A 13549-nucleotide genomic window follows, 5' to 3' on the forward strand; every position below is an offset into this window, starting at 1 on the left:
AAAATTTGTAGCAAATAGTTGACCCTTAACTTGGCTGTTTAATAAGTTTTTGTGTTTCTACAAGATTTAGAAAGCTTAGTGTTATTTAAATTATTGTTGCCATGAAAATGCATTAACCTATCCCTTGAATGAAATTTGGATTTATTTGTTAAATTTATATTCTTATGTTATTGAACATGACACGTATCAGATTTAAAAGTTTTTTTTATGGGAATTTGAATTTTATTTGAATTCAATCAATATTTAATATGTTTTGCAGTGGGCTAATTGATCCAGGGATATAAAGTTGAGTAAGATACAAATCTGACTCTCAAAAGGTGGTTCTGTAATCTGATAAATAAGATTTGGTTCTTTCTTTCTTAGTTTTTATACTTTGTAAATTGCTATTGGGAACATTTTTTGTGTACTAAGCAGATGTCTTTTTTTCTGAAGGAGTTAACTAGAAGTGGGAAATAGTCATGTTCAATATCCTCATTGTTCTAGTTTGCTAGCTGCTGGAATGCAATATACCAGAAACAGAATGGCTTTTAAAAGGGAGAATTTAATGAGTTGCAAGTTTACAGTCTAAGGCTGAGAAAATGTCCCAATTACAAGTCTATAGAAATGTCCAGTCACAGGCATCCAGGGAAAGATACCTTGATTCTAGAAGGCCGCTGAAGTTCAGGGTCTCTCTCTCAAGTGAGAAGGCACATGGCGAACACAGTCAGGGCTTCTCTCTTGGCTGGACAGGCACATGGTGAATACGGTGTCATCTGCTAGCTTGGTCTCCTGGCTTCCTGTTTCATGAAGCTCCCCGGGAGGCGTTTTCCTTCTTCATCTCCAAAGGTCACTGGCTGGTGGACTCTCTGCTTTGTAGTGTTGCTCTCTCTGAATCTCATTCTCCAAAACATTTCCTCTTTTATAGGACTTCAGAAACTAATCAAGACCCATCCAAATGGGTGGAGATATGTCGTCCCTTAATCCAGTTTAACAACCATACTTGACTAAATCACATTAACCAGGGAGATGATCCAATCACAGTTTCAAACATACAGTATTGAATAAAGATTATTCTACCTTTATGAAATGGGATCTATATTAAAACATGGCTTTTCTTAGGGGGCATACTTCCTTTCAAACCAGCACACTCATAGATGTTTTAGGATCTTTATTATTTGAATGACTTTTAATTTATATAATTACAGTGGTAGACCCATATTTTCCCATCTTATATACCCAGTACATGTGTTAAAGAAATAATAGATTTGATGTTGTGATGAGTCATGGAATGTATCTTTGAAATTCTCTTAACCCATATTTTTACAGATAAGAGGCCTAAAACTGTGTTGACAACTCAAAGGCCAACAGGGACCTTAAGAGTAAAGAGGTCCCAGTTTTACAGTGCAAGCCCAAAGATGATAGCAGTGGTTAGTTTTGTGAATTTTGGGGAGACATTGAAGGGAGCATGAAGACTGAGTGGATTAAAGTTCTTACCAATCTAGTGGAAGAATTTTTTCGAGAATTATAAATAAATAAATAGACAAATATATGTGTGTGAGTATAGACAAATATACAGAATCTTCCAGTTTAGAACTATTAGTGTTTTTTTTAGCATAAATCCTTCTTGGGCAGATTAGTTATGCATGAGTAAAACAAAATGAAAAAGGAGAAGAATTTGGTTAATTTGTGTGGCTTTGTCTTTTTTAGCCCTAGACACACTGTAAACGTGATACAATTAGTTATTTCTTAGAATTTATTATCCATCTTCCAGTATACCTTCTTTCTGCCAGGAGCCCTTCCAGCAAGTTTTCTCTGATTTCTTCTAGTTTGAATTTTTAATGGAGATGAAGGGAAATTATTATGGGACCAGTAGCACTAAAATACTTAACATAGTTTGCTATTTCAAATTTTGAAACTGCTCTTCTTAGGTGAGAAAAAATGCAGCAATTATTTTATTGATGCCAACTAAAAATTATTCCAGTTATGCATATTATTAAAACTATATTTTAGAACAATGGCTAAATTACTATAGCGAACCTCTAAGACAAGTATCACTACTACAAGTACTACTACTACTACTACTACACTACTACTACTACTACTACTACTACTATCAGTATGAGATTAACTCTTAAGCAATTTTAATTATGTTTTAGATTGTTAGAGACGGATAGTAAGTCTTTAAGATCTGTAAACGGATCAAGAAGAAACAGCGGTTCCTCTCTAGTATCAAGTTCATCAGCCTCTAGCAACCTCAGCCACCTTGAAGAAGATTCTTGGATTCTTTGGGGAAGAATTGTTAATGAATGGGAAGATGTACGGAAGAAGAAGGAAAAGCATGTTAAGGTATTCATATTCTTTGTTAAAGTTCTCCTCCTTATCCTGAAAGGCAAAAGATATAGATTATGGATTATTTTGCCCATAACAATTTTGATCTGTAGATAGAGGTTATATATTGTAGAGATCCTGAAATTGTAGAAATATATGTGAAAAATATTTTAGAAATTAGTTAAGTCCTCTAATTTTATATATTAAAAAATGAAGTGACAGCCTATATCCTAGGAATACTAGTCTTTTACGCTTTTGCCTTCATTTGCCCTTTGAGAGACAATTGATACCAGCTCTAGAGGTTATCAAGTCCTTAGACTTTCAGAGTGTTAAGACCTCACTCTGAGTGAAGTGTCCAGAATTTATAAAAGACGCTCTAACCCCTCTGGCCAGAACAGGATATACCCAGGGGCCAAAGCTTAGGCTTGGTTCTTTACTCTTGTTGTAAAAGATTCTTTACTCTTGTTGTAAATGCATAGAATTGGCTTTGTGAGTCATAAATTTAAGTCTTTCACTCCACTCCAACCCCCAATGAGACTTTGGTTTGCAGGGAATGAGGTTTAAATAATTCATTTTAAAAATTAATTTAATTTTTATTTTTTAGGAACTTGTTCGTAAAGGGATACCCCACCACTTCAGAGCAATAGTTTGGCAACTTTTATGCTGTGCACAGAGCATGGCAATTAAGGATCAGTATTCAGAACTCTTGAAAATGACTTCACCTTGTGAAAAGTTGATCCGAAGGGACATTGCTAGAACATATCCTGAACATAATTTTTTTAAGGAGAAAGATAGCCTTGGACAGGAAGTTTTATTTAATGTAATGAAGGTAAGTTACACTTATTCCTTTTTTGAAATGTAGTGAATTATATGAAGGTTGACATTATATACTTACCATGATTAAGCAAGAATTCCCACCCTAAGAATCAGTTGCTTTGGAAATAAATTTGGCTTTAGCATACTTTTATTTTATTTTTGCTTAAATAGCTTTAGAATATTTCAAAATAAATTTAAAATTGTGATGGTTTATTATTGTCTAATTTTGGAACTTGTGAGAAAATTCATCACAGTGACTTACTTGAGTTGGCCAAAATAAAAGAACCTGTAAATTATTATACCAGAGAGATCTTCTATGAAAATGAAGAATCCACCACAACAGTGTTCAAAACCTGGGATGTGGCTTTCTCCTATCTCCTGTCATGGCAGCATTTAGCCAGTTTTTCTGGCCAGTGCATTGTTAAGAGCTCTTAGCCCCTAAAAATGTGTACCATTGTAGTTTTTTCTTCCATATTACCTTCTCCCCTCCTATAGTTTCTTTCCCTTTCACCTACTTCTGTGAAGTACTGATTTCTTGTTAAATCATTTTCAATTTTGCCAGTGCTTTACCTTAACTAATTTTATATTTATTACATATATATTTTTCTTGATTTTAAGCTCTTAATTTCCTGTGTCCAGATTCCTTTGTTTTCTTGTCCTTAGAACTGGCACATCTCTCTTGGGAAACTGTCAAAAGAAAATTGGAGGTAGTGAAGCATTTGTTTTTAAATATTTATAGGATAACACCTTTTATTTAACCAGTTTCACCTACTTTAGGTTTCTAGAGAAGAAAAGTATAATATACTATGTGAAGTATTTTGAAAATTTACTTCTGAAGTAAACATTTTTTACTTTTCAGGCATATTCTTTAGTGGATCGTGAGGTTGGTTACTGTCAAGGAAGTGCTTTTATAGTTGGATTGTTGCTTATGCAGGTAAGTTAATGCAAGTATTAGTTGTTCAAATAAGTTATTTACTAAAGATCTAGTCTTTTAAAAAGATTGGAGATTTTTAAATCATCCCTGTTTTTATTAAATATAAGTGGATATTGGGTTTGATTCTCGGGGCCTGCCCATAAAAAAAAAAAAAGTATGTATATATAAGTAGATATGGATACTTTTCTCTAAGCATAGTTTCAATAGGAATATTAGTTTGTGCTTGAAAAGGTTAAAAATATTGGCATAATATGCCAGAAAACCTAGGCACCAAATGGAATTTCAACTTGATACCATAATGTTCTACTGAAGCCACTATCTACTTTAAAATTAACTTATTTATTACATTAATCTTTTCCCAGCCTGGGAGGGCATGATTAGAATGTTGGTATGAAAATCATGTTTATGATGTACTTTGGAATTTATGCAGAAATTTTATTTATCGTGAGCTGAAGGCTTGTTATCAATATCATGCTGTAGGCTCTAAAATGGTGGTACTCATCCACTTTTACTACCCCAGGGATGTAATATACCTACCTCCTTTGGCAGTGACTTACTTTGGAGTGGTTTGGGTAGAGTGTTTTCAGAATTCAGGGGCTGAGCAATCATAGCTCTGAAAGGAAATGGCGTGCTGTAGCTTTGTTGATTTTTTTTTTTTAAGTTCCATCATACTCTCTGTCTTTATATATGTATTTTTACTTACATGTATATTTATTTAAAAAAGAATATTCACTTATATAACAACTTAAGTGTAGTTACCAAGTTCATGCATTGGTATCATACGTTTGTTACAACTGATGAAAGCACATTTTTATAGTTGTAATATTAACTATAGCCCATGATTTAACCTAGGGTTCATTGTTTGTACTGTGCAATTCCATGAATTTTTTTATTACAAATTTTTTAATTGTGAAATATAACATATATACAAAAAGCAATAAATTTCCAAGTCCATTTTAACAAGTAGTTATAGAACAGATAGTAAAGTTTGGTAGAGGTTATAGTTCTACAATTTCAGTTTTTTCCTTCTAGCTGCTCCAAGACCCTGGAGGCCAACAGAAATATTTGATATAATGATTTAGCAGTGATACTCATTTGTTAAATTCTGTCGTCTCTGTTATATTCCTCCTTCTCTTTAAATAATATATATGCATAAAAACAATACATTTCAAAGTACATGGTAACAATTAGTTGTAGCGTACACTATGTTTAATTTCAGAAATTTGGTCCTGAAAAGGAACCTTGGTGATAACTTAGTTTGGCATCATATAAGCTTGCTTTTGCATCTCCTTTCCACACCAACTCTAGAACTTGGATTAGATTATATAACCTCTCTCAGAGACTTAATTAGATAATACTCTCCACTTTCAGAATTATTATGAGTGTTATATGAGATAATATATGTAAAAAGCTTAGCATGGTATTTGGCACACAGTGGACGGCAATCAGAGTTCAGTGACTTGCTCAAGATCACATATCTTGTTAGATAAAAGCAGAGTAGGAATCAAAAACTGTTTCCCAATGCTTTGTTTCAATTTCATAACAGCTCTGCCTTTCAATTTTTAAAGCTCTGTAATGTGAGAAAAATGCATATCTCTCTTCTGAAGTAATGGGAAACCTGTTGTCAGAGAAATGGTTTCAAATAAAAATGACTGATGTTTACTTTGTTTTATAATATAACTACTGTTCCCAGGGTTTTTTGCCAGATTCCTTTTAATTTCTCAGTCAAATTAGGTTAAATAATAAAAACAAAACTAGATTTGTTAATGTTAATGTATAGATGTTTTGCGAAATGGTGGTTTGCCTGATTTATCATTGGTCAGTATTAATAGACCTTTTACTGTTGAACTCAGTATCCTTATTAATGAATCCATTAATTTTTGTCATGATTCATTTTACTTCCATATTAGCTCCCAAATAACCTTTTTCTTTTTTAGGCAGACACCGGGAATCAAACCCGGGTCACGGGCATGGCAGGTGAGAACTCTGCCTGCTGAGCCACTGTGGCCCACCCCTAAATAACCTTTTAATAATATCTCTGTTGAGCATCTAAAAAGCAGTTTTTTCCTACTTGAGATATGAATCTCACAACAGCTGATCTAACTGTCAAGAGATCCTGAGTGGCGATTACATTTTCCTATAAGATGCTAAAGGCAGTGGTGTTATTGATTTTTACTTTCACTCAATGATTGATTTATTTAACTGTTGTTATCAATGACAGCTCATACACCACCATAAGAATAATCACTTAATAGCCCGGTGCCACAATGTAGAAAGTATAGTGGAGCCAGATTCAAAAGCTCCTCTATTTTTAGTGTTTATGTTTTTATACCCTATTATATTGCCTCCCGGAACTTAGTCAACAGTCTACAAACAACATATAGGGTCTGATTAAAAAATTTGCAAGTTTATTTATTACATGTTGTGTTGAAATAGTCACTTCTTCTTAAAAGAAAGTGCTGGATATGTATGTTTTGTTTGTATATTAGTATTCCTATAAAATTGGGTTGAAATTGTTCCCATTAGACTTTTGCAAAGGCATAGATTATTAGCTCAAAGTCACAGAGAATGTATGTAGTAACATATTGGTCAAAGACTCTAGTGTCCTGATTTCTTTCTAACAGAAGAGAGTGACTATAAAACAAGTGAGTTGTAGTTTTTCATATTTATACATCTCATTTAGTGTCACACTTTTTTGTGTGTGAAGATTGTTTCAGACTTTTGAAGAAGGACCCAATGATAATCTTTTTTTCTCCCCATTTGCCCTTTTATTGAACCATCCCAACTTTTTTTTTTAATGTAACCATTTTATAACCCTCTCCCAGTTCATATTCCAATGCTATTGCAAAGGGGAGGAGGAACGAATCTTTTTTCTTTTTTCCTGATACGTCTAGAACAGAACAAATTCTTGTAATACCAAAAGATTAGTTGATTGATTCCCACTGTGGCCGAAGGAGGATGGAGTGAAGGTTGAAGGGAGAGAGATGCGGAGGGAGGTAAAGGTGGGAGATGAAGTTGGAGAGGTGGGGAGGGATCTCATCATGTAGGAACTTGCAAGGATTTTGGCATTCATTGGAGATAAGGGACACCACTAGAATGTTTTTGAGCGTTGGAGCGACATGATCTAATTCATGCTTTGAAAGGATCACTCTGGTAGCTCCAGACTGTTAGAAAGTGAGTTCAGAGGACTCTAGGGCCCCTTCCAGTAGGGGAGAATCAAGTTTCTATGTTTGAAGTATCCTTAGGGAAGAGCCAGAATTCAGTTTAAGGAGGATGTTTGGAAAAGAGTTGAAGTATTATGAGATATTTTGTTGGTGGCAGATTAGGACTTCCAAAAGGTGGTGTGGAAAATTTTTTAGAGAGGATTGGAGTCCAATTAGGAGAGAAGTAATACCACAAAGGGTGAGAGTTCTGGGATCTTAGGCTTTTTGTAGTGACTGACGTAAATTAACGGTGCTGTAGGACTTGATAAGATTAATAGGGATAGTCTCCAAGGCAGAACTGTGGTTGTGAATGTTGGGAGGCAGGAAGTAGGGGTTTTTTTTTTTGAAGTTTTCTTTCCTTTTTTTAAATTAATTTTCAAATTAAAAAAATATAACAACAAACATAAACATTCTTAACATATGATCATTTTGTTCTACATATATAATCAGTAATTCACAATGTCATCACATAGTTGCATATTCATCATCATGATCATTTCTTAGAACATTTGCATAAATTCAGAAAACAAAATAAAAAGACAACAGATAAAAATTCATGCATACCATACCCCTTACTCCTCCCTTTCATTGATCTACTAGCATTTCAATCTACTAAATTTATTTTAACATTTGTTCTCCCATAATTTATTTATTTATTTTAATTAATTAAAAAATTTTTAAACTAATATAACAAACGCAAACATTCTTAACTTTTGATCATTCTGTTCTACATATATAATCAGTAATTCACAGTGTCGTCACATAGTTACATATTCATCATCATGATCATTTCTTAGAACATTTGCATCAATTCAGAAAAAGAAATAAAAAGACAACAGAAAATAATTCATACATACCATACCCCTTACCCCTCCCTTTGATTGATCCCTAGCATTTCAGTCTAAATTTATTTTAACATTTGTTCTCCCTATTATTTATTTTTATTTCATATGTTTTACTCACCTGTTGATAAGGTAGATAAAAGGAGCATCAGACACAAGGTTCTCACAATCACACAGTCGCATTGTGAAAGCTTTATCATTATACAATCATCTTCAAGAAACATGGCTACTGGAACACTAGCTGTACATTTTCAGGCAGTTCTCTCCAGCCTCTTCATTGCATCTTTTTTTAAAAATTATTTTAATTTAAAAAAAAATATAACAACAAATGCAAACATTCTTAACTTTTGATCATTCCGTTCTACATATATAATCAGTAATTCACAATATCATCACATAGTTGCGTATTCATCATCTCTCCATTACATCTTGACTAACAAGGTGATATCTATTTAATGCGTAAGAATAACCTCCAGGATAACCTTTTGACTCTGTTGGAAACCTCCCAGCCATTGACACTTTATTTTGTCTCATTTCGCTGGAAGTGGGGATTTTGCCATGAGTAATGCTTGACTCCTGGCAATAGCCGTGTTAAGACTAATGAAAACGGTATTATTACAATAAGCAGTCTTCAGTAAGAGGAATGCTTAGAGTCCTTTGGGGTTCACTCTTTTGAAACACACTAGTATTTTATGTGCCAGTGAGCATTAGCAAATCTTACTGTTTTGTTGGCTTGCCAATTTAGATACATGTTGTTTGCCTAAATATTCTGATATCTTAGTAGCTCTTTACAAGGAGCTTCACATTTGTTATTTTGTTTGATATAATCCCCTAATGTGAAATTGATATCTCTAACCCCTAATTACAGATTCTTTAAAAAACTTTTAACACTTTAAGTCATCTATCACTTCTATACTCAGAATCCCCTTCAAAGGCTTTCTCTCTCACTTAAGGTGAAAGTCAGAATCCTTATAGTGACCTCTAAAGTCCTATGTAATTTGGTTGCCTGTTATTTCTTTAACCTCTTCCAGATCAGTACCTCTCATTTAGTAGGCCCCCAATTTGCTATTCCTTGAGCATGCCAAATGTGATTGCAACTCAGGGCCTTTATACTCTTTTCTCTTTTAGGGCTGTTCTTTCCTCAGATGTATAAATGACTCCTTCAGGAGTCTCTGCTCAAATGTTATCTTATGAAGGGATCTTCCCTGACCTCCCTACATAAATAGCAGTGAATGTCTCTAGCGCGCCCCATCCCACTTACCTTGCTTTATTTTATTTCCATTGCACTTACACCATTTGGCACACATGCATGCATACACACACACACACACACACACAATCTATCTTGATCTACTGGAAAGTTCAAGTTCCTTAGAAATTGTATTTATTTGTTCACTGCTGTATATCCAGAGAGAGAAAAGTGTCTGGCTCCAAATGAATATTTGTTGGTTGAATTAACAAATGAGTCAAGTGAGTTTAGTTTCAGAGATTGTAAAATTTGTCTTAACTTCTCATTCTTGGTGGTAGAATTGGAGACTAGAAATTCTGGTTTCCAAACCAGTGTTCTTTTATGTTGCATTGCTTAGCACTCAAAATAGTGTCCCTAGTTGCATAGGTACTTAGTTTAAATGAGATTCAATTTATTTGTGTATCACAGAATATTAACCTATATCACATTTTCCCCCCTAATGTAGATGCCTGAAGAAGAAGCTTTCTGTGTATTTGTTAAATTAATGCAAGATTATAGACTCCGTGAACTTTTTAAGCCTAGTATGGCAGAATTGGGCCTTTGTATGTACCAGTTTGAATGCATGATACAGGTAAAAGTGGAATGTTAACAAAAAGGCGTGTTGTCTTTATATTTTTATCATTTTGCTTTGAGTCGTGAGCACTTTAAGGTTAAAGGCATTAAAAGAATGAAAAAATTAGTGTTTTAATTGCATGATCAGTTAACACAGTTAGACATTCTCTTCAAAGTTAAGCTACTATGTTGGGAGCTATCTGAAGGTAGATCGCAATCTGGGAATTAACTGTGATTTTCATATTCAGTCCTTAAGCATTTGTGCCAAATGTACCAGAACCCCGTTACTTAAGTGCATGAGTCTCCTTATTTTGTCCTATTATTCTGTTAATATAGTCTAAGCTCTCTTACAGTGCCCATGACATTATGACATTGACATCAGTTCATTTACTTTGAGATTGTCATATCGCTTCTGTCACTTTGAATCCTCTCCCTGCTTTTGCTTTTTATCTTACTTCTTTTTTGCTAACCCTTAATCTCTTTTTGATGTTTCCATCATTCTATATTGCTATTTTATGATGGAAAGGGTTTAGTGAAGGATAAAGTTAGTCAAAAGAGGAGGAAAGGAATCAAAATCATATGAAAAATACTTTAAAAGTATTTTTCCTTTCTGGATTTAATTTTTATATGAAATAGATTTATTATATTGTCATAAATTTGATAATGTAAATATTTTCATTTACCTAAATTTCAATTTGATGAGCAGAATTTAAGAGTATAAGTTAATGATTTTGCTGACATGAGCACCTTTTTTTAGGACTCTCTTTTACCCTGGTGGTCTTAACTACAAAATTATAAGCTCCTTTATCTTTTCTGTGTGTGGTATGGGGAAGGGAATATACAAAATGTTTTACATTTTAAAAGGCCAGAGTGGGTCTTGAGATGACTCTTTATTATATTTTTTTCTTTTTTCTGAAATGGTAGGCTTCTTTTAATCAAACTTAAGCTCTCTTGATATTACATTTTCAGTTAGTATGTTATTTGTTCTTTGAATTACTAGAGTTGCCAAAGGATCTTTATTTGGAGTGAGAGGCTAGGAGGATAAAGTTAGGTGATCAACGATAGATAGCGACTGGAAGTATTTTGACATAACATTTCTTTTCTTTTTTTTAAAAAGTGTGAAATATTTTAGAAAATAACACACACATGTACCCATCAATAAGATTGAACAAATGTAAAAGTTTTTACTTACAGTCTTGGTTTTTCTCTTTTTATTAATACATCAAATATTACAGATACAGCCCAAATTCTAACTCCATGTACTTTCCCCCTTCTTCCCTTCCCAGGTAGTAATCACTATCCTGAAGTTGGAATATGTTGATTTCTTTATGTTAGCCTTTCCAGGTGATACCTGTGCTCGTCTTTGTGTTTGATATAAGTTAATCTGTGTAATCTATATAATGATCTGATTTAAGATACTTAATTCTACTATGTTTTAACTGTTTCTTCTTTTTAGGAGCATCTTCCAGAGCTTTTTGTGCACTTTCAGTCTCAAAGTTTTCATACCTCAATGTATGCATCATCCTGGTTTCTGACTATCTTTCTTACAACTTTTCCACTACCAATTGCAACAAGGATATTTGATATCTTTATGTCTGAGGTAAGCAAACTGGCCGACTAGGAAGGGAGTTTAACAAAGTGATGTTGGGTTTAATGAGACCAGGGCAAGACCCACATGTCTCATACTAAGCTGCTTACATGGCTAACCTCATTAAACCATATAACAATCTATCATCCCCATTTGATAGATTATAAACCGAGTTTTAGAGAATGTTTAAGTAGCTTGTCCGTGGCATAGTAAGCAGGATTTCAAATGTCAGCTGTCAAATTCTGGAGCCTACACTTTCAATCATTCATCTGTGTTATTTCCTGATTGATATAGTGGAAGTTAGTAAGAGGTAAAATTTGCCTTTCAGTTAGTATTGGGGCAATGCATCAGTTGAAAGCAAGAAATAATGAGTATTATTGAGTTTCTTTTATTCTCTAAACACATTTTTAAGTGACATGGAATTTTTTTTCTTTTCTCTGAACCCAATGCTGATTGTTCGTAATTTTATCCTGGGAAGTTTGATTTATGTTACCTTGTTCAGTTAGTTTAGATGTGGGTCAGCATACTAAAGTTTGTGTGCTGAAACTGGCCTGGTTCCTGGGCCAAATCTGTTCTTCTGCCTGCCTGTTTGTTTGCTTTTTTAACTTTTTATTGTAGTAACAGATGCAAAACTCGACATTTCCTGTTTCAGCCACTTTTAATTTGTACAATTCATCTGCATGTTTTTGTAAATGAAGTTTCCTTTGAGCACTCCATGCGCATTTGTGTGCTCTCCATGCCCGCTTTTGGGTTCCAATAGCAGAGCTGAGTAGTTGCAACACACAACACAAGGCCCACAAAGCCTAAATTATTTACTGTCTGGCTCTTTTCAGAAATGTTTGCTGACCCCTAGATCCCTAAATATTTACCTTGATACTATTTTGAATGATGAAAATAAGACCAGTTTGGCTTTATATAATTTGTTCCCTCAGGGATTAGAAATAGTGTTTCGAGTAGGATTAGCCCTTCTTCAGATGAATCAGGCAGAACTAATGCAACTCGACATGGAAGGGATGTTACAGGTCAGTTCATGATTTCTTGAATTTCTTTAGATTTGACTATTAACCACTTAATAACAGGTACTGAATAGTTAATATGTTTTTCTTTGATTGTTTCTTAGCACTTTCAGAAAGTCATTCCACATCAATTTGATGGCGGTCCAGACAAATTAATCCAAGCAGCTTACCAAGTCAAATACAACTCAAAAAAAATGAAAAAGTAAGTATTCTATATTTTCGCTTTTACTTATGGGGATTTCTTACATTCAGTAGACATGGCAAAATATTCTAGTGATAAGTACATTTTTCCGCTCTGTTTATAGAACTGTATATTTGGTGATATTGGTGTCAATAAAATTTTTTTAAACTTTTTTTATTGTATAGTATAACATATATACAAAGCAAAGAAATAAAAAAGCAGTAGTTTTCAAACCACTTTTCAAAAAGTGGTTACAGAATAGATCCCAGAGTTTGGCATGGACTACCATACGATCCTTTCATATGTTTCCTTCTAGCTGCTCCAGAATATAGGAGGCTAGAAGGCTTAAATACTTTTTTATTGTTACAGTCAACATTTTTTTCCTTCTTTTTTTGTGAACAATAACATAATACAAAAAAGCTGTAAATTTCCAAGCGCAGCAGCACAATTAGTTATTGAACATATTTCATACTTTTACATGGGTCACAATTTCACAATTTTAGGTTTTTACTTGTAGCTGCTTTAAAATACTGGAGACTAAAGGAGATAACAATTTAATGATTCAGCATTCATATTCATTTGTTAAGTCCTATCTCCTATGTGTAATTCCACCATCACCTTTGATCTTTCCATACCACTCACTGGCATTGTTTGGGCTATGGCAATTCTTAATTTTTGCTATTGGAAGGGTCTGTCACAAATATGGGGTAGGGAAATGGAACTATCTGATGTTCTGGACAGGATGGGCTAGGTTTCAGGACTTATCTAGACCAAGGACCCATATGGAGGTTGTAGGTTTCTGGCAAGTTACTCTAGTTCATGGAACCCTTGTGGAATCTTATAAATTGCCCTAGGTGTTCA

The 13549-nt window shown here is 33.9% G+C and overlaps 1 protein-coding gene across 8 annotated transcripts in view; it reads left to right on the forward strand.

Annotated features, from left to right (window-relative positions):
* EVI5 (ecotropic viral integration site 5) overlaps positions 1–13549 on the forward strand; it is a 307393-nt gene that overhangs the window by 89570 nt on the left and 204274 nt on the right. For 7 of the 8 annotated variants that reach the window (XM_077120262.1, XM_077120264.1, XM_077120263.1 and 4 more), the window contains 7 exons: positions 2136–2325; positions 2912–3136; positions 3983–4057; positions 9797–9922; positions 11360–11503; positions 12424–12513; positions 12612–12709. In XM_077120262.1, coding sequence (XP_076976377.1) covers positions 2136–2325; positions 2912–3136; positions 3983–4057; positions 9797–9922; positions 11360–11503; positions 12424–12513; positions 12612–12709 — 948 coding nt within the window. The remainder of the gene's footprint in view (positions 1–2135; positions 2326–2911; positions 3137–3982; positions 4058–9796; positions 9923–11359; positions 11504–12423; positions 12514–12611; positions 12710–13549) is intronic. The other variant, XM_077120268.1, reaches the window with a different exon arrangement.

The sequence above is a fragment of the Tamandua tetradactyla genome, chromosome 11, assembly GCF_023851605.1.
Source record: "Tamandua tetradactyla isolate mTamTet1 chromosome 11, mTamTet1.pri, whole genome shotgun sequence".
Classification (NCBI taxonomy): domain Eukaryota; kingdom Metazoa; phylum Chordata; class Mammalia; order Pilosa; family Myrmecophagidae; genus Tamandua; species Tamandua tetradactyla.